Source organism: Cupressus sempervirens, chromosome 3 (genome assembly GCF_028749045.1).
Source record: "Cupressus sempervirens isolate cs-2001-9-10 chromosome 3, ASM2874904v1, whole genome shotgun sequence".
Taxonomy (NCBI): Eukaryota; Viridiplantae; Streptophyta; class Pinopsida; order Cupressales; family Cupressaceae; genus Cupressus; species Cupressus sempervirens.
In genome coordinates, this window is record NC_143120.1 from 534,297,173 (window position 1) to 534,320,366 (window position 23,194).

Below are 23,194 nucleotides of genomic sequence, written 5' to 3' on the forward strand. Positions count from 1 at the left end.
TTAATCTATTGTTTCGAACCCACAAGCATCTTGGCAAGAGGTCGCATAATATCTTGCATTGGTTTTCAGCTTCCAACTTCTACATTTGATTGATAAGCATCTAATCCTCTCCCTAATGATCATTATATCAACTACTTTATAGGAAACAATATGTGTCTTGTTGCCACAAATACGTTAGAACATTCTACTACTATTGAGACCCTCCCTGGATCTACAGAATTTTAATGACTAGGAGTAGCCTTGAAAAAGAAAAGAAAATGATGATCCCCTTCATCAAAATGATATTTTGGTGTGAGTAGAGTCTACCACAAACTCTCCATTGACCCTTCTTTAATCGACAAAACTGCTAACCAAAAATCATCACAAAACACCCAACTTGATAATGTATAATTGAACTGCCCCTCCTCAAAACAAAGATGCACTAAGAATAGTTGCAAAAGCCTACAAACTATTGCAAATGAGCAAGATGCCACAAAATACTATGATTTGAAGAGTATAAAGCATCATTTTTTTGGAAAAAGTAGTAAGAATTTGGAAATAACATCCCAAATGAACTTGTTTATTATAGAAACAACTTTTGAGGAAAATCAACCCAAACCAAACAAAAATTTTAAGGTGAAAATCAATAAATAAATAAAACATGATTTTTGACGTAAAAAACAATCAAAACCAAACAGAAGTAGAGACATTGTTCAAAGAAAACAGATCAAAGAATACGAAACTCCTTTTTTAGGAAAAATGGTAAATGCCAGCTGAATTTTTATAAAGAGAGAAATTATGAAACCTACTTGATAATTTGTTTGGAAAAATTTACTAAAACCCTCTCATAATATTAGTTGATCAAAATGCATAGGAGACAAACTTCCTTATCACATGTTTACAGAGCAATTGGGTTCTTCCGCTTAGACCCTTTTTGTGAAAATTGTGTGGGTGCCAATTGTTTCCTACAATCTTTCTTTATGTGACCAAGTTTGTGTGAATAATTGTATTGAGCACTCTTCTTCTTTGAAGATGCCAGAGGTTCACTTGATCCTTTCTACTAAGAGAGCTGAGAGGTATTGGTGTTCTTGTTTGAGGCTTGCGCTAGAAAGGCCACCAGTTTAGAAAAGGAGTAATTGTCATGACTTCCAAAGTATTGCTTCCATCTATCCTGTTGTAGAAGTTTGTTTCAAAAATCAGAGACGTTAAGAAAACACTTTTGAAAGTGATATAGAGCTATGAAGTGCTAGTAGATTTTTCAGGGTGATCACTAACATATCTTCTTCATCTTCCAGCCAATAGCCTCTAATTGGTCATGTAGATCCTTGGTTTTCAGCATATGTACTTGGAGAGTGGGTTTATCATCCACCACGATAGATAATAGTAAATTATTCACAAAGAAAGTGCGGCTCTTCTTAGACATTTCATAAAGATCTTTCAAGATTTCTTTAGTGGTAATAAAAAACTTTTATCATATGATAACTCTGGTCGCTCTAAGCAGTAGTAGTTTTTTAAGTACTTTCAATAGTATGTTGAACTTTGGGACTTTTTGGTTTTATTGTTCTTCCTTGTTTATTAGCTTAGTTAATCGGTTGGCTATGCTATTTAGGATGGGGTATTTTATGTTAAAAAAAGGTATTGGTTAATGTGTTGGTTTTTGCTCCTGTTGTTGATCTGCTGACAGAATCTTTTAATATCATTAACAGTTTTATAAGTGGAAAAGCATTTTAAAAAGTTTAACGCCCATTTCTCCTTTACAATAGTTTTATTCTGGTTAAGTAATTCATCATCGGCTGATGGAAACATGAGATTCTTTTAAAGCTTATGTAGACCTTGATCAATCATAAAGCACCAGTCAAACATCCAAAGTTGCTGTAATAATCTCCTGGATCTTGTACAGGTATCTTCTTAGCCTTCGTTTGATCTGGGCATTATGCAAAAATAACCTGCATAAATTTCTCAGCAATGTATCTAAGTTGCATGTCATAACCTCCTCTGATCAAATGACACCCAACCCTTCATTAGACATGAGGAACAATATAATAAAAAATACCAGTCTTAAAGAACAGTTAGATTGATCAAAGGCAAAGGCATTTCATACATTGCCACCGCCCAAGGAATAACCTCATTTGATCCTTAAGCAAGTCAACACTATCATCCCTTGGCATGACAACCCATGGCCATAACACACATTAATAGTTAAGATTATCACAATCACAAAAGGAATAAATAAGTCGATCAAGATTAATTAATTCATTAAGTGATGAAGAGTTTGTGCACATAATTAATTTTGGTGATAGGAAAAATTGTGAGTCTATTACATTCAAGATGCATGGATATGGTTATTCTTTATTAATTCATACCAGAGTTTTAAGACAGCCAACTGAAGGTGTTGTATCCACCATGTTGGAAGGTCATAGACACATGAATAGAAGAATATGACAAGCAGAAACAACACCGATCATTATTGCAAAAACAAAAAAATTATAATGAGACTCGGCGACCAGACCAAGGCATAAGCCTCTCACATAAAGTCACATAAACTTAAGGCCATTATTCAAAAACAATGAAAAGATTGCATGTTTACATGGAAACAACAGATAGAGCGATCGGGGATCAAAATCCCGATTCAGAGACATTCAAATCGCATGCTATAAAGGGACTGACTAGACACAACAATCTTATTATTAGGTGGTCAAAGGACTTTTGTATCTAAAATCAAGGTGGTGAATATAGAAAACACTAGTAATTCTGCATACATCTATAATTATCAGAACCCCCTATTGATTTCATAACAGATTTCTTTGGGGACATCAAATAGGAATCTACATCGGATTATACAATTGTCATCTAATTTTCATATAACGTCTATTAATTGAAATTTGTCTAGAGTCATTATACAATTTCAATTGATTCCATAATCATCATAAACATAATTATCTCATTAAAATAAGATAGTGAAAAGCCCAAATAAGGGGACATTACATTGCAGCACAATACAATAAGTTATACTGTCTAGAGATGAGGGTGCAACAGATAGTAGCATTTAAAACATCAGAGCATCCATAATGCAACAAATTGTTCGTACAATAGGTAAACATGAGAATGCAACAAATAGTTGCATTTAAAACATTGGCCAGTGGTACAAATATAGCACAACTATGGACAAAAAGGCATACTTAAAAATGCTTTTCACCATAAAATAACAAACATGGACTGTGCATTTGGTAGCATTTATTGCTTACTAATAACATAATCTCATATGCAAGGTTTTTATTGGATTTGGATACATTTCAGTTGCAGCACTATTCCTTCTAAGTATATGTTGCCATTGTAATTTCCTTATAAAGACAACTTTGATGCTTCTTCAATATATGCTTTTGCATCACCTTCAGAAAGTCCTCTCCCACCAACAAGACCTTTAAGGAGAACATTGACATATCTTGAAGATGGGGGGCATATTACTAATTGACCATGTTTGAACTTCTCGATGTCAGAAATAGAGCACCTGCATAAGCAAGTTAGAAATGTTAAATTTCTCACTTAGAAAATCAACAGAGAAATAATGAGGCTAAAAACTCAAAATATCAATAAATATCCCAAGTTAATAGTTTGGATGCAGGTACAAGAACCTGGTACATGGATGTGTGGAAAATATTTTTTGGGATTTTGATGCATTTGGGTACATGTTTGTATATATATATACAAAAAAAACTAAAAATAAATATACAGAATTCTAAAACTAAAATCATTTGATAGTATGATACTTCATCATTGATCGATGCTATATACCAAGATAAATACTAAATCTTAATTGATAGTTCAAAAATTTGCAAATAAGGCATAGTCACAGACGCATTCACATCCAGACTGCAGAAGGCACATCCTGCCACCTAGTAAGAAAGCAAAATACAAACATTGCAAGCAATCACCAATTACTGAATAGAAGACTGTCATGAGCCCAAATTAATATATGAACGATAATATATATACCTCAAATATATGTGTATATACATAACTCTAAGAATCATTTCCAATGCTTAAGTCAAATAAATAGTCAAGAATATAATATCTATTATTATGAATTTATTATTGATGTTTTATAGGACAACCATTGAATAAATTATGATTGTACTTTATAAATATCGAGTAGTCCAATAAGGTGGTCTATATCAATTAATCGTAATTACCAATTAATGTACTACAGTAATAAGGTGGACTATATCAATTAATCGCAATTATCAATTAATGTACTAAGGTATTTGGAGTTTTAAGAAAAGTTAAACAAATAATTAAATATAATAAAATTAAAGAGATCAAAACACTGCCAAGCAGGCGGGCCCTTTCCCCCATCATATGGGAAGTCCAATGGAGGGAGGTGTCACCTCTAATGGAACCCACTAATATAAATGAGTTGTTAGGACACTTTGTAAGGGGGCATGCTTATTTTATTTCACCTTACCTTTATCCTCGTTGTCGTACACACTGCACTGAGAGCGATAAACCATCACATGGAACTGCAAATTGGACATCGCATTAAACAAGGGTACATACTCCATTTTGGAGGCAGATCACATCAAACCAAGATAATTGTGGTGCACATAAGCCTTGATCGGTCGTTTGCCGCATAACGGATGGATAGCCAACACCCAAATAATCGTACATATCGGGAAGTAGGGATGTCAGGTACCGACTCCCTTAAGGATAAGTATATGTAGAATATTTAAGTTTATTTCTCATATTATTATGAAATATCTTGTTTAAAGTTCTTTACATTATGAATACACTAATAGATATATGGTAAATATTTAAATAAAATAAGTATGGAAACATATATATCATGAAGCATAATGTTTAAGGACAACATTTAGTAATGCTATTTTAATCTAACTAATAAGATTTCATAAATTAACATATTTAATGTTAAGTATGATGAATGTATAGCAAGATAGCTATGTAATTTCGGATGGATCTATTAATTAATTTAACTCTATAGGATCTACGCTCATATTTATATGAATGGCTATGTGGCAGTGTAGAGTATGAGGTTGTCTATATGAATGAACTAGATAAAATCTCATAGTGCCAGTGAGAGAGGCGAGTGCAATCTTTGAATGGCAATCATGCCAATGCAACAGGTTCGGTCCTCATATGAATGGCTATCATCCCAGTGCGAGAGATTCGTAACCCTGTATGAATGGCTAGATGAGAAATGGATAATAGTTAGAATATTCAAATGATGTCAATATATGCATATGTGAACCTAAGGGGTGCACTATAGAGAAGAGGGTTGAATAAATAGATGTTAGGAATCCCTATCTAGAGACGTCTTTAAGGTTAGGTCTAAGATAGAGGGTAGAATAGTGTAGTTAGATTTATTATTATTTGAATTCTGACATTTATTTTACAGGTATTACTCAAAAATTCTTAGTACATCACTATATTCAAAAGTTTTTCCTATTTTCTCTGATAAGCTTAATGAATTTTCTAGAAGTTTTGATAAAAGTTTGTTTATGAATCAGTGATATAACTATTTTATAGAGAAGTTCAAACAGATTGGCACTGAACAGAAATCTGTCTACATGGAAAAATTAGAAAGAAAAAAAAAAAAGTTCAAAAAGAGATAGGATGCTTGGCATGGATATCCAGAAGAAACTCCCAGCTAATTCTTAGAGGTTCAGCATCTGCAAAATATCAGAATCTCAAATAGTAAATTTCATTTCTGAGAAAAGTTTTTTGCAAGAAAAAAAAATCAAAATAGCACTGGTCTATGACAGAGACTGACAATAATGGTGCAAGGAAGAAGACATGCAATTCACAATCTATCCTTACCGAGGAAAAAATGATAGCATCAACGACTGAGCCCCTAGGGCCTATGCAAATAGAATGATATGCTTTCTAAGAAAATAAACTATCCAACAAAAGGCAAATGTCAAAGTTTACTGAGTTATTTCTCAAAGCCTTTCAATTCATTTTGCCCTTTATCTTTCAAATACAAGAAAGATTTGCAAACCCAACAACAAAAGAACAGTTAAAAACTGTTGGTGTAATTAAGTATTTACTAATTACACTTAAATTTACTTAGATTAATGCATTAGAATATTAGTTGTAATGTAGACAACTAAGAGTTTGCATATTCATATGACTTGGCATGTAGACAACACAGTAGTCTGCACTCCAATTGAACACATGTTGTCTACTACATCTCTTTATGAGATACATCTTTGCATTCTTATCCTCTCATTGTTGCACATACTTTCATGCACAATGGAGGATAATCCACTCTTGGTAGACATGTGCTTAGTTGTTATGCTTATCTCTTTGATGACTCCTAGTCATATCAGTTGCCTTTATATACAAGGCACTTTTATAATGTATTCATCCAATTATCTAATATCCATTATCATTTTGATCATTATTGAGATTCTCATTTTGATCACTATTTGTCTCTCTTGTGCTATCTACTAAGCTCCTTGATTTTGGTGTTGAATTATTGCCTTAGGCAAATTCTTACATTGTATCGGAGCTATAACAAATTCTTACATGGTATCAGAGCCATAGGAGTTTCATTGCATAGCCATTGGAGAGATTTTCTTTTGCAGGTCAAGATTAGAGCTTGTTGGTGCAAATCAAATATTGGTATGACATTCAAAAGGTCAAAAAACTCCCAAATTGACTTTTGCTTCATCAAAAACGGACATCTGAGGTGAAAACTAGAGTCATTTGATTTTTGGAGGTGCAGTGAGGGCAATTTAGGAAAAATAATTACAGAAGTGATTTTCAAACAACGATATCTCCCTCATACAAACTCCTTTTTTTGAGCAATCTTATTGGTTTTGGGGTAGAATTTTGTGATCTACACATTGGTGCAAGTTGTTTGTGATCCTTGTTCTTGAATTTTTCTGAAAATTGCCAATCCTGATTTTTACAACTTCAAAGGCTTCGTTTGGGCTCATATGGACACATATTCAGGTGCTATTTTTTTTTAAAGTGCATAATTTTTTGTCTACTTTCCAAATCTGGTATTAGTTTGGAGTAATTTTGAGTAGACAATGTACTTTCAGCATTTTGTCATTTTTTGGCCTATTTTGGCACTTGTAATTAAGTAGATCCTTGAGAGGTCTTGTGTCTTATCTTGTTGAGTCATATATAGCTTCATATTTTCAGTTGTAAATATTAAAAATCAAGGTTCCACTTTGGTTCATTTTGACAAGTGACAATTGTACACAGTATAAAGTGCCAAAAATCTAATTGGGGGGTTGCATTGATTAGTACATCATGGATGAGGAAGATTTAATTACCTTGACAACACAAAACTATAAGCAATAGAATGAATTAGTTCTCACTTATCTTAGTAAGCATAATGCATTGCCATTTGTGAAAGGGCTTTCATACAATGGTGACACTGTTACAATCATTTGTTGTGCACTCTTTCTACATATGGATATGGAGGTTATGGATTCACTTGATGACATGAAGTCAACTGATTTTTATGATATTTGGATCTATCTTTGGGAGATGTATGGAGATCCACATGTTCCTCCATTCCCAAAAACTCTTTTACCTCCAGTTGTAGCTACATCCTCTCTAGTTAAGATCACTACATCAACTATTGCTCTTGATGATGCTTTTATTCACACAGTCGTGGACTCACATGATTCAGTGCAGCAAGATATTCATTGTCTTCCAAACTTAGTTCTTTTGGATGACTTCTTGACAGACATTGCAGGTTTGTTTGTGGAGTCCTACATTGAGGATATAGGAGACACTATTGATGATAAACATCTTCTCTTAATTGAGGATGATCCTTCTTCAATTGTTGCAAGGGAACACTCTAACTCTCATGATTCTCCACTTGATCTTTCTTTCGAGTTTGACATGATTGTGGATACTTTCTTACAACATTTGCAAGAGGTCCCTTTCACTTCAGAGAAGACATTTGAGTCTTTGGACATTGCTTTACATGAATCTCAAACTTCACTAGAGATGTCAGATTGCATGGTTGATCATACTCGTGTTACAGATTCCTATGTAGTTTCTTGAGACAAATTACATTATGAGAGTTTTTCCTATTGATTGGGGAGGATTCTTTTGTACACCCATGCCATCATTTCGTCCCCAAGGGAGAAATATCATTCAGTTTTCATGGTGCAGCTTCTACATTGATCCAGGAGCATATTTCATGGTTATAGATTCTACATTGAGGGGGGGCTTCTTCGTTTCTCTTCCTACTTTTGCGGAGGCATCTTGGTCTTTGGAGTTTGATCCACATTCATATACGGAGCAGTTTCCATTGGTTCCTTATTTGTCACCATGTTCTATTGGACTTGATCCTGATTCCTCCGTGACATCTTCAATATTCAAGGACATGGTGACACATCTTCAGACTTCAGAGACAACATACTTCATATGGATTCCCCTTCCATCTTCCTATCCACAATGGGAAGCCTTCTTGCATTTGTATTTGGTGTATCTTCTTCCTAAAGGGAGAAACGTTGTTTGTAGGCATTGGATTCTCTTTTGTCTTCAAGCACTCATCATTCTTGTAGGAGATCATTCACTATGGGGGGGAATTTCATTTCTCCTTATTTCCTTCTTATGGAGGGATTCTCTATTGTATATGCATGATGTATGTCATAATACGGGTGTCTTGATTACTCCATCCATGCATGCATTTTACTTTATTTTTCTTCTCTCTTTTTGGGAGAGGGTTTTTCCCATGTGGTTTTCCCTCTTTCTCCACTTATGAGAGATTGCATTGCATATCATTTGCACTTGTATATTGTACATGGGTACCTAACATGGCCTAGTAGCCGAGACCCATATTGCATTATCATTTAGCTTTTGTGAGCTTAAGTGCATTCCCCTAAGTTGCACTTAAGGTGGGATGTTGGTGTAATTAAGTATTTATTAATTACACTTTACTTAAGTTTACTTAGGTTAATGCATTAGAATATTAGTTGTCATGTAGACACCTAAGAGTTTGCATATTCATATGACTTGTCATGTAGACAACACAGTAGTCTGCACTCCAATTGAGCACATGTTGTCTACTACATCTCTTTATGAGATACACCTTTGCATTTTTATCCTCTCATTGTTGCACATACATTCATGCACAATGGAGGATAATCCACTCTTGGTGGACATGTGCTTAGTTGTTATGCTTATCTCTTTGCTGACTCCTAGTCATATCAATTGCCTTTATATACAAGGCACTTCTATAATGTATTCATCCAATTATCTAATATCCATTATCATTTTGATCACCATTTGTCTCTCTTGTGCTATCCACTGAGCTTCTTGATCTTGGCATTGAATTATTGCCTTAGGCAAATTCTTACATGGTATTAGAGTTATACCAAATTCTTAAAAAAACTAACCCTTGATTAGAAGATATGAAATGTATTTCCAAAAAAAATTATAGAAAATTCGATTGTGAAAAAGAAATCTAGAAAGTGAGTATCTTCCTTCTTGTTGGCACTATCTTGAAAGTTATGCCTCGTTCTTAACTTGTTCTATGTAACTCTTGTTTTCTCAATGTATGAATGTCCAAAGAAATGATCTTGGTACTCGTGGGTCATGAATTTGTTAAAATATGACTGCTTAAATTGATATGTACATTATACCAAGTTTCTGGGACAGATACAGAAAGGATCAAGGGAAAGTGTTTCCATTACACTTTTCTTAGACAAACATTTTTTTAGGAACGGTAGGAGAGAACAATTAAAATAATAAAAACTAAAGAAAAATTAACAAATAAAATTTTTTTTCATGAGAGTCCATACATATTAACAAAATTACATTACTTTTATAATCAATATACCTATTTATTAATAATTATATAAACATTACAACAAAATGTCTAAAAACTACAACTGTCAACTGCAAATAAACTAAACTACTCTTCCACTGATATGACTTTTATTACTATACAAAATAAAAACAATCTAATAATATTTATGTAATAAAAGAGGACACTTAATGTGAGGTAGTAAGGCATACCAAACGGGACTAAAGCCCCTTCAACATTGTTTCCATGGTCAAACAAGAATAATTGACTTGAAAGAGGTCCAAATACTTTCAACAAAAAACCACAACCACTAAATTTTCAACACTTGCAACCAATTGAACATGCAGCAAGAGCTCTTTAACTCCTTAGAACACACAGACAAGACAAGATCAGAGGAAGGGTTTCTAGACAAGCACTGTGGATTCCCAAACGGACCACATAGGTGGAGAATGCAAGTAGGGCTCTTCAAGAAAGTAGAAGATGAGGTAAATGATGTAAAGCAAGACAAAGAACATGGGAAGAAAAAAGAATCAACAAAACAAAGAATAATAAACAATGGTTGCATGTGCTCTAGGAGATAGTCCACCAAAACTAGGAAAACCCCACGGTATCTCTTCTATAATATATTCTATTACAGTTCTTTAGAATAACTTGCACTTCATCTTGAAATTGGTCAAATTGAGGTACTATCAAAACATGATTGAGTGGCAAGAGGACTCTAAAGTCAATATCGACCTAGTGTTTCAGAGGCCTAATGTAGACAAAACTCAAACATAAAAAGAAAATACATATTCAAAAAGCTAAGTTCCAATAAAATTGGCAGTTAAACTATAAATGGGTCCCAAGTATATTTGATGTGGAGAAGCATTTGAAATATATAAGCTAATTTATTCCGTATTCTGGAAATAAGTATCGGCATAGACAAATTATTAGGACTTTATTAATGGCCTAAAGTCTATTTAGTTTTATGAATGGAGAGAATAATATTTTTGTCTCTTATTAATGGCCTAAAGTCTATTGAGTTTTATGATTGAAGAGAATAATATTTTGTCCCTAAGGTTGGACCACGACATTAGCAGAATTCTTCAAATAAAATAATGTCTCCTAAATAATAATACCGTCAATACATCTTCTTTACCACAGAAAATACAGATTATAGTGACAAGCTTAAACATTTCCAACACGAGTTATAAGGTTTGTGTGTATTGGTATATTATGTGAAATTCATTGCCATGAATATAAACCAATGCCATTAGCCAAAAAAATAATTCAGAAACATTATAATGGAAGCCAAGAAATGTTAATTCCATAGCTTTATAATATATTGATCTGATTAACAAATCGTTCTGTTCTATTCTTGGTTACCAAAGTCTCTATTAAATGATCTTAGCCTCCTAATAGGGATCGGCACCAATCCTGAACTAATTATTAGATAACTAAGCAATCTCCTTTTTGTTAGTTTGGAACTAAATGATTCCTCTTGGAAAGTCGCCAATCATTAGGAGGAGGTTTTGTTTTGACTTTGGAAGGGACATATCCTTTGCAAGGACATGCTCCTTGGTTCTATACAAGAAATTATCTCCAAAATAATAAGTATTGATTCACACAAGTCTGAATATTGAAGACTATACTCTGAAGTATAAGAGTAAGGCATAATATAAATCTGATATATTTTATAGAATCTGCAGAAACTTTACATGGTATTAGAGCTCTGGTAGTCGATCCTAGGCTCTGAAAATTAAATAATCAGACCTGATATATATCTAGCATCACTCTCCTATCTTCAATGGCATACACAATCAGACCCGAGGACAGGTCTGATGGGAAAGCACACTTTGATGCTTGGAAATTCAGAATCATGATGATTCTTGAAAAAAATGATGTAAAACAATTTGTTGATTCAGCATCTATACAACCTACTGTTGAACCTCATAAAACTATCTCGAGTAAAGGATATAGGAAAGTCATTCAGATCATATTAGATGGAGTGAAAAATGATATAGTACCCATGCTAACGAAACATTAAACAACATTTGCTATGATGAATGCACTAAAAAGACAACTAAATCACATACAAATAAAGAAGGGAGAATCGATGAATTCTTACTTCCTAAGAGTTGCCAACCTAAGAGATGAACTTACTAGTATACGAACCATCATTAATGACACAAAAGTAACACTAATGGCTATAGATGGATTACCAGATTCATGGGAAACATTCACACAAGGAGTAAGTGCCACAGATAATCTTCTTGACTTCAATAGACTTAAGAGAGATTGTCTTCAAGAAGAATCCAGAAAACTAAAAAAAAAGACGAAAATTGAAAATGGAAGATGAAGAATTTCATGTTCTTAATACAAATTCCTATAAAGGCAAAAAGAAGCACTTCAAGAAGAAAAAGGGTAATCAAAAGAATAAAAAACCTAAGAAAGATCTATCCAAAATAAAATGTTTCAGATGCAAAAAGTTTGGACACTGCAGATCTAATTGCTCGGAGAATTCTAAACAAGTGAGTTGTATAAACATAACTAGGGAAGAAGATAACTATGCTCCTGAGAATTGTGTATTGTATTTATCACTATGAAATGAAGTCTCAAGTAAAGCATGGATGATTGATAGTGGATCATCTAGAGATATTACAGGATACAAAGAAGCACTAGACTCTATATCAATAAAGGTTAATGGCAAAGTCACCATCGGTAATAATTCAACACATTCCATCAAAGGAATTGAAAATTGCACCTTGAAACTAAAGTCAAGAAATTCACTTCTTCTCAAAGGAGTACTCTATGTACCAGGAATAAAAAGGAATCTAATCTCGGTTACAACACGAAGATGATGGCATAATGTTGCATTTATAGATGGTAAAGTAGAAACCTGGGCTAAGAACTCATTTAAGAAAGCAAAATTGATTGGTCAAAGAAAAGGGTATTTGTATGAATTAAATTAAGAACCTAGTCAACCTATTCAAACCTTAATTCATGAAGCTGCAGATATAAATGCAATATGGCACAGAAGGTTAGGACATCTAAATTTCATAACTTCATCAACTATGGAGAAGATGGTTATTGGTTTTCCTAAATTGAATAAAGATCACTCAAGCATATGCAAAGGAAGCGCTCTAGGTAAGAACACCAAAAGTCTATTTCATGACAGCACTAGAAAAACTAACAATGTTTTGGAATTAATCCACTCATATTTATGTGGACCTACGTTTGTTCTTTCTCTTGGAGGATTCTGGTCCTATATACTTTTTATAGATGACTTCTCAAGAAAAACTTGGATTTACTTCTTAAAATGCAAAGAATCAGAAGAAATCCTAAAGATATTTAAAGAATTTAAAACCCTAACTGAAAATTTATCAGGACATAAAATTAAAACTCTTAGAACCGATAATGGAGGGGAATACACCTCAAATTTGTTTAAAAGGTTTTGTAAAGAAACAGGAATTTAAGAGGGAATATATCGTTCCTTATAACACACAAAAAAACGAGGTAGCAAAAAGAAAGAATAGAACAATTATATAAGCTGCTAGAGCTATGATATTTGATCAAAATCTAGAATATTATCTTTGGGCAGAAGCCTCTTGCACTGCTGTCTATATTCAAAACAGAAGTCCTCACTCCTACCTTAGAGATAAAACTACTAAAGAAGTCTTTACGAAGGTTAAACCCAATATAAGTCATCTTAGGATTTTTGGGTGCCCTGTATATATCCATGTTCCAAAAGAAAAGAGAACTAAGTTAGAACCTTCTGGGAGGAAAGGTATTTTTGTAGGGTATAGTGAAACATCTAAAGCATATAGGCTTTTCATACTTGGTCAAAAAAATGTTGAACTTAATAGGGATATAATTTTTGAAGAAGATTTAGAATTCAAAAGAGCCCTAAGTTCTAAAGAACCCTCTCCTTTACCTAGTTTTGAAAGAAATACTGAATGTGAGTTCAGATGAAGAACATGGAAGAAATTGAAGATGAAATTCAAAACCTTAATCTTGAAGAAACTCAAAATTCTAAAAAAAATCCACTTTGGGCCATTAAAACAGTAGAGGAAGCACAAGACTTCGCTGCACCATTTGGAACAGTCAGAAAAAGCAAAACACTCAAAAGATTTTCTAGTTATACAGCAAACATGAATGATTTGTCTATATCAGAACCAACCAATATTTCAAATGCTATTAAACATACAGCTTGGAAAGAAGCTATGATAGAAGAATGCCAATCTATTATGAAAAATGATGTTTGGGAAATTGTTCCAAGACTTGAAGGAAAATCTGTTGTTTCTTCCAAGTGGATATTTAAAATAAAGTAGGTTGCTGACGGTAGCATTGAAAAATATATAGCCAGATTTGTAGCCAAGGGATTCTCTCAGAAAGAAAGGATTAATTATGAAGAAACCTTTGCTCCTGTTACTAGATACACCTCTGTAGGAGTAGTCCTAGCTATCACAGCATCGAAGGGATGGAAAGTACATCAGATGGATGTAAAAAAAGCATTCCTGAATGGAAAGATTATAGAAGAGGTATATTTGGAGCAACCTGAAGGATTTGAAACTCATGATCCTAATGTTTTTGTTTGCAAGCTCAAGAAAGCTCTCTATGGGCTTAAACAAGCTCCAAGGGCTTGGTTTGAAAGATTTGATAAGTATCTCACAGGCTTAGGATTCTCCAAAAATGAAGCCAATCCATATCTATATTATAAAAGGGATAAAGATGATATGGTAATTTTGATACTATATGTTGATGATTTACTAATAACAATTGATTATTATATCATAGATCAATGCAAGAAAGATCTAATTAGAGAATTTGAGATGAAAGACTTGGAACTCCTTCACTACTTCCTAGGGCTGGAAGTACAGCAGAATTCTAACAACATTATACTTAATCAAGAGAAGTATACATTAGATATTTTGAAGAGATTTAGAATGTGGAATTGCAATCTATGTCTTCTCTAATGGAGACTAATCTACATAAACTTAAAGAAGTAGTAGCAAAATCACCTTCCGTAGATTCTACTCTCTACAGACAGATGATTGGGTCCCTTATTTACTTAGTAAATACAAGGCCTGATATATGCTATGATGTTAACGCCTTAAGCCAATTTATGTGTGAGCCAAAGGAGATTCACCTAGTTGCAGTCAAACACATTATGAGATATTTACAAGGCACTCTTAACCTTGGGCTAAAAAAATGAGAAAGTTGACTTGGATCTATATGGATTCACTAACTTAGATTGGGGTGGAAGTGTTAAAAACAAAAAAAGTACTTCAGGATGCCATTTCAGTTTAGGATCAACAATGGTATCTTGGATATGCAGAAAACAATCTTTAGTAGCCCAAAGTTCCATAGAAGTCGAATACATTGCAGCAGCGATGGCCTCTTGGGAAGTAGTTTGGCTTAGAAAGTTACTTGTGGGATTATTTGGTCAAGCCATGAATCCTACGATTATTCATTGTGATAATCAAAGTTCCATCAAGCTTTCGGTGAATCCAGCTTTCCATGACAAGTCCAAGCATATCGAAATTCCTTACCATTATGTAAAAAATATGGAAGATAAGAATACTGTAAAATTAGAATACATTTGCACTACAAATCATAATGCAGATATTCTCACCAAACCTCTCCCTAGAGTGAAGATAGATCACTCTAGGAAAAGACTTGGTATGGTTGAATTGTAATTCATTTGTATTCTTTAAATTATTAATAAAATAATTTTATTGTCAGGATATTGACTGTTATAGGCTCCACCATTTGTATTCATTATTTTTAAAAGTGACAATCTTTGAAATAATGAAAACTTATATGAACGACATTATGAGCGATGATGATCTCTTAGATAATGTGCTCAACAACAGAGTTCTACTGTAAGATCTAGATGAGTTCAAGATCACATTGTGAAGTGAACATTGCTATGTTTATAAATCACAATTTGGATAAAGGAAGAATTATATTCTCCGGAGTTTATCTTGTGTTCTAGTAGATCTTAAACTCAAGATCATGTTGTGAAATAGGAATACCAATACCTATGATTCACAACTTGGATAAATGAAGAATTTGATTATTCTCCAGATTTATCATGTATATTGTATTCATTGCAATACGGTTATCACTAGAATCAATGATATGTCATATCACAGGTTTAGTAATATGACATTGTATCATGTGATCATTAATACCACATGCTAAGAAGATTCGGATAGATATAGAGTATCAATTCTTGCTTGTTCATCTTAATTGATGTTGCTAGATATGATATCTCTTAGTATGATTATCAAGTTAAGAGAGAGTATTAATTCCATAACTTTATAATATACTGATCTGATTAACAGATCATTCTGTTCTCTTCTTGGTTACCAAAGTCTCTATTATATGATCTTAGCCTCCTAATAGATTGGCGTCGATCCTGAAGTAATTATTAAATAACTAACTAATCTCCTTTTTGTTAGTTTGGAACTAAATGATTCCTCTTGGAAAATCGTTGATCATTAGGAGAAGGTTTTGTTTTGACTTTGGAAGGGACATGTCCTTTGTAAGGACATGCCCCTTGGTTCTATACTTATGTAGGGTGTGGTTGAAGGTTAAGGACACAAACAATTAGAAGTTTCCTCCTTGATCAACTCTACCCTCAAGGCAATTCGTAGATACAGAAATTATCTCCAAAATTACAAGTATTGATTCACAAGTCTGAATATTGAAGACTATACTCTAAAGTGTAAGAGTAAGGCATAATATAAATCTGATATATTTTACAGAATTTGTAGAAACTTTACAAGAAATGTTTCAGAAACATTATATTGGCACTTATATGAAATAAGAGATATTTTTTGGGTGTGTGATTTAAATTTTATTATTGCTGACTTCAGTTGGGAAGATATAGTTCTTGTTAATAATATTTGGGCTTCGACTCGCTGATTTCACAGAGTTTCGTTAATTTGTGTTCACTGGAAATGATTATAGTTTGTAATGTCCCCTTTTTAGCATTCATAGCATGATGTTGTCGTTAGCCTAATTCCCCACAGTCCCGTACGCTAACCAGGACATTAAAGGGACTTAGAGGCCATTTGGCCTAGATAGTTTCAGTTGCAAATCTTTCTGAGGGGTTTTGAGGCAACTTTGGGCATACTTACTATTTATAGTAAGTCATCTTGGACATGGTCGGACATCTAGTGGCAGCGGTATGTCAATGGTAATTGTTTAAAATCAACAAGAAGACTTGTTTATCATTGATAAGATTTGTTATGCATTAATAAAGCTATTTTATAAAGTTAAATTTAAATATTTAACTTTATTAATGCATAGACTATAGTTTGTGAGAAATATTTAAATTAAAAGAATCCCCTTTATTTTATAACACATTGGAGACATAAGTTACATAAAGGGAGTTATGTTTTATCCCACATTGAGAAAACGAAGGATTGAGCTCTTGTGAGAACACTATAAAAGAAATGGAAGAGCTTCTTTTTAGCATGCTTGGATAAAGATTAATGTTATGTTGCTGGATATTTGTTTATCGAGCTTGGAGGACGGAATCCCTCTTTGCTAACATTCTTTTCGCTGTTGAAAGACACAGTCAGGAGGATTAACGGTGTTTCCAAACATATTGGGTTTCATATAGTGTTTTGCTACAGTATGGATGAATAGTGTTTTGCTACAGTGCGGATGAATAGTGAATTTGCTACAGTGCGTGAACAGTATTTGCAACAAGTTTATTGTTTATTCTTGCTGATTTGAGGGTTTGGAAGGCTACCAACTACATCTGCAAAAATACTACAGCAACTAATTCCAGGTTTCTTCTGTCAAATTTTGATACTTTTGCATTGTAGTTGTTGAATACGAGACTGATATTTGTTGCAGCATGTTAAACAATTGTATAAGCACATTTACATGGCAAAAATCAATATTTAATTAGCAAATAAGAAGTTTCAGATTTTCTTATATATGGTAGTATGTGTGCCAAGTGTTTGACAAAAATGCTATGTTGAGTTATTAAGAAAATTAATTGATATCATAAAGTAGCTTGCAAGTTTCTTTATTTGGGAAAAATAGGAGAGTATAGTACAGTGGTATCAGAGCTATAAGTCTTGCCATCCTGTGGGGGTCTTATAGGGAATTTGGAACAGCCGGATAGAGGGGAAAGTGTTTGACGAAATGTCAAAACACTTAAATCAGAGCATTTATGTTTGGGCATGCGACAGGGGCCTTATAATTTCCGCAATACCAGAGCAAGACAAAATAGGATTTCAAACCTACAGAGCGAACAGTCTAGTTCATTCGTGCAGGTGGACATAGAATCCAATCATACGGACACAGAGGAGGTATTCTTTGATCAAGACAACAATATGGGTGACCGAGATGACAGGAATACAGGATTAGGCAAACGTGGGAATGCCGGTCCAGATCAAGGAGAGGAAAGATTTTTATAATTATTAGACACCTTGGCACAGGGACAGCGATTAGCAGAGCAAAGAGCACAGGAGCAGAGTCAGAGATTGGAGCTTATGATGCAAATGATGGCTCGTCAAATGGGGTTGAATGCTAATGTGGGTGGAGGAAATAATCAGAATGGTAATAATCAGGATGGGACACATAATGGAGGCGAACAAGTTGGGAACAATTTCGGTCATGCACCCCAACAAACTAAGACAGTGAGTTCGAGGCCCATGATTCCCACATTTTCTCCTAGAGCTCCAGAGCAGCCTGTACCAAAACCCCAAATCACTGATATACAGGACCAGTTGAGGAGAGATTGGAAAGCCGGAGGTCCAGATTTTACTACTGCAATTACCTTTAGGGAGTATATGGATGTGCAGATGAAACATATGCCACATGGACATGACAGGAACCAGAGCTATGAGCTACGGAAGAAAGTAGGGAAACTTCAATTACCATATTATGATGGCTCGAGGAAGTCTACAGCAAGAGCTTGGGTTCAAAAGCTTGACACATACTTTCAATTGAACCCTATGCCTGAGGAAGAAGCTATTAAGTATGCAGCAATTCATCTGGATGGGTTAGCACACAAATGGTGGCATCATGGTATGGTCACTATGGGACATGCACACATTACCTCATATGTGGAGTTTACGGAGAGACTGATTGAACGATTTGATAGGAAGGATCCAGAACTCCATTTCAAGGAGTTAGCTCAGCTTAAACAGTGGGGATCATTTTAAACATACATTTCAGAGTTTCAAAAACTTGCAGTGTTAGTAACAGATGTATCTGAACGGAGGATACTGGTTCTATTTATGGATGGGTTAGCTGATCCATTGAGAGGTTGGATTAAAGCTCTCAACCCTCCCACTTTGCAGGAAGCCATTAAGAAAGCTCGTGACATGAATTCCTCTTCAGCTTCTAAAAATAAATTTCAAGCAAAGAGTTTCCCTTCAAGGAAAGATAAGGACAGTAAACCTTTTCATAAAGAGGCTCAGCCACCTAAGGAGGAAAGTAAGAGGTTGGACAATGAGACACTTAATGATCTCAGGAAGAAAAAGCTTTGTTTTCATTGCAGGGAGCCTTGGGATTTGTCGCATAAATGTCCATTGAAAGCAAAAGCTAAGCAGATGGAGTACTTTTCAGCCGAAGAGTCAGTGGAGGGAGATTCAAAGCAGTGATAGCACGATAGCTCAGTTGTCCAGTATACAGGAGGCCGTCGCTTTCAGAGTTAGGGGTACTTTGGATGGACAAAGATTTGTGGCACTCATTGATACAGGGGCAACACATAACTTCATTGATGAGAAGTTTGTGTCACGCAGAGGGCTACATACATAGGAGCATAGGGGATTTAAGGTGATGGTTGCCGATGGCTTCAAAATCGACTGTACCAAGAAAATCACCAACTTGCAGCTTCGTTTGGGAGATTATGACATGGTGGGAGATTTCTTTGTGGTCAACATTGGTGATCAGGATATGGTGTTTGGGATGAATTGGATGAAGTCTCTGGAAGAGTTTACATTTAACATCCAAAAAATGGAAATGAGGTTTGAGGCAAACGGTAAGAAGATAGTGCTCAGAGGTTTGTCAGATGGGAGACTTTGAGTGGTGTCACTCAAGCGGATGCAGAGTTTCTTCAGACACGACCAGGTGCAGTGGACAACAGAGTTCAAAGTAATGCCTGAGGTGACAGAGCAGCATAAACAGGAGTATCCACCTGATGTACAGAAAATAATAACCAAACACACTAAGGCGTTTGGTGAGATACCTCCAAGGAGACCCCCGGATAGGGGAATCGAGCATGTTATTGAGTTAGACGAAGGGGCTAAGCCAGTTATCATCACACCTTACCGCCATCCAAAGAGATATAAGGATGAAATAGAGAAGGCAATTAAGGAGTTGATTGACATGGGGAACATACGGCCAAGCAAGAGTCCTTTCGCTTCTTCAGTAGTATTGGTGAAGAAGGATGGTACAATGAGGATGTGCATTGATTATAAGGAGCTAAACAAGAAGACAATCAAGAACCGATACCCTATTCCGCGCATTGATGAGCTTATTGATGAATTGCACGGTGCCTGCTACTTCTCTAAGATTGATTTGAGATCCGACTACCACCAGATACGGGTTAGAGAGGTGGATGTGGAGAAGACAGCTTTTAGATGTCACTACGGACATTTTGAGTTCTTAGTCATGCCCTTTGGGTTGATTAATGCCCCCGCCACTTTCCAGCCCTGTATGAATAGAGTGTTCAAAGATCAGTTGAGGAAGTTTGTGTTGATTTTTTTTGATGATATACTAATATACAGCCGTACTTGCAAGGAACATTTGAAGCATATTGATGCAGTGCTCAGCATTCTAGAGAGGGAGTCATTATATGCCAAGATGAGTAAATGCAAGTTCGGGATGACAGAGTTGCTCTATCTAGGGCATATTATTAGTGCAGGAAGTGTTCGGGTTGACCCAGACAAGATCAGGGCCATTCTCGATTGGCCACCACCGAGGAACACTTCACAACTCAAGGGATTTCTTGGGCTTTGCGGGTTCTACCACAAATTTGTGAAGGGACTTTCACAAATAGCAGCACCACTTACAGATTTGACACGGAGAGACAGTTTTAAGTGGTCAGAGAGGGCTCAGGATTGTTTTGACAAGTTCAAGGAGCTGATGAGTACATGTCCTGTTTTAGCCATTCCAGATTTCACCAGGCCTTTTGAGCTGCAGTGTGATGCCTCGGGAGAGAGCGTAGGAGCTGTCCTCATGCAGGACAAACATCCCATCACATATGAGAGCAGGAAATTACGAGGTGTTGAGAGAGCTTACAGCATCTATGACAAAGAAATGCTAGCAATCATGCACGTGCTAGCTAAGTTCAGGCAATACTTAGCAGGGAGCCGATTCACAGTAAAAACAGATCATAACAGCTTGAAACATTTCTTTGGACAGAAGGATCTTAATGACAGGCAACAGAAATGAGTGAGTAAGTTACAGGCCTATGATTTTGACATAGTCTATGTCAAAGGGAAGAAAAATATTGTCGCAGATGCTTTATCCAGAAGGGCTCATTTGCTTGCTGTTGGGATAGTCATGGATTGGAGAGAGTTGATCTTGGTAGAGTATGCCAAGGATAGTTGGGCATCTAGTGTTATTGAAGGAGCTATTCAGGATAGTCGATACACTGTTGTAAATGATCATTTACAAGGGAAGGATTTATTTGGTACCTGGGTCTGCGATGAAGCAAAAGATCTTGAGAGCATTTCATGATTCACCATTAGCAGGACATCCAAGATTTTTTAAGACATATCGGCAGGTGAGAGAGCGCTTCACTTGGAAGGGGCTTAAATCAGAAGTGCTACAGTTCGTTAGGGAGTGCCCAGTGTGTCAGCAGAACATACAGGAACATTCCTTTCCAAGCGGTTTACTATAGCCCCTACCTATACCGGAGAAGAAGTGGGATAGCATTTCCATGGATTTTATCATAGGCCTTCCAAAGGCTCAAGGTTGGGATTGTACTTTTGTTGTGGTAGACAGACTGACGAAATTTGTACATTTCTTTGCGATTTCGTCCACATATTCAGCAGTACAGACAGCAGAGCTATTCTTTCGAGAGGTATTTAGATTACATGGGATGCCACGGAGCATAGTCAACGACAGGGATAGTAGGCTTATGAGCCACTTTTGGCAGGAGTTGTTCAGGTTGTGTGGAACAGAGCTAACTCCGAGTACCAATTACCACCCCCAAACTGATGGGCAGACAGAGATAGTGAATAAATGGGTTGAGGGGTACCTTCGAAACTACATTGCAGGAGAGCAGAAGGCTTGGGTGAAGTGGCTACATCTAGGGGAGTACCGCTATAATACCTCTTTCCATATGTCTTTTCAAATGTCCCCTTTCATGGCACTGCACAGGTATGATGCTCCTAATTTTCTGGATTTGTTATTTGGGGACAGTAGGGTGCCTAAGGCCAAGGATATTTTGCAGGAGTGTCAGGACATTATGCGATCCTTGAAGGAAAATTTGCAAAAGGCACAAAATCAGCAGAAGCAATATGCTGATCAGCACAGGGTTGAGAGGTCTTTCGAGGTAGGAGACATGGTGTACCTCATGTTACAGCCGTATAGATAGTCCTCTCTCAAGAAGAGTGGAGCAGAGAAATTGAAACCACGCTACTATGGACCATTCAAAGTAATCAGGAGAGTGGGCGAAGTAGCTTATGAGTTGGAGTTGCCTGCAGACAGTAAAGTGCATAATGTATTCCATGTGTCACGCCTTAAGAAGGCATTGGGCCACAATGTGGTGCCTTCAGTAGTATTGCCACCTCTTGATGATGAGGGAAAACTTATCTTGGTTCCCGAGGCTATACTTGACTCCAGGGAGAGGGTGCTTCGCAGGCGGATCATCAAGGAGTACTTGGTCAAGTGGAGGAATCTACCAGTGGAGGATGCTACTTGGGAAAATGAGCAGATATTACAGCATCCAAAGTTGAAATTGCTTGAGGACAAGCAATTTTGGGAAGGGCGGACTGTAATGTCCCCTTTTTAGCATTCATAGCATGATGTTGTTGTTAGCCTATTTCCCCACAGTCTCGTACGCTAACCAGGACATTAAAAGGACTTAGAGGCCATTTGGCCTAGATAGTTTCAGTTGCAGGTCTTTCTGAGGGGTTTTGAGGCAACTTTGGGCATACTTACTATTTATAGTAAGTCATCTTGGACATGGTTGGACATCCAATGGCAGTGGTATGTCGATGGTAATTGTTTAAAATCGACAAGAAGACTTGTTTATCATTGATAAGATTTGTTATGCATTAATAAAGCCATTTTATAAAGTTAAATTTAAATATTTAACTTTATTAATGCATAGACTATAGTTTGTGAGAAATATTTAAATTAAAAGAGTCCCCTTTATTTTATAACACATTGGAGACATAAGTTACATAAAGGGAGTTATGTTTAATCCCACATTGAGAAAACGAAGGATTGAGCTCT

At 35.6% G+C, this 23,194-nt stretch overlaps 1 protein-coding gene across 2 annotated transcripts in view; it reads right to left on the reverse strand.

The window, feature by feature from the left end:
• Nucleotides 1-2,900: 2,900 nt before the first annotated feature.
• The window catches only part of LOC149567521 (histone deacetylase 5-like), a 107,323-nt gene continuing 87,029 nt past the window's right edge, over nt 2,901-23,194 (reverse strand). For both annotated transcript variants that reach the window (XM_089820740.1, XM_089820741.1), the window contains one exon: nt 2,901-3,487. In XM_089820740.1, coding sequence (XP_089676866.1) covers nt 3,322-3,487 — 166 coding nt within the window. In that variant the 3' untranslated portion in view covers nt 2,901-3,321. The remainder of the gene's footprint in view (nt 3,488-23,194) is intronic.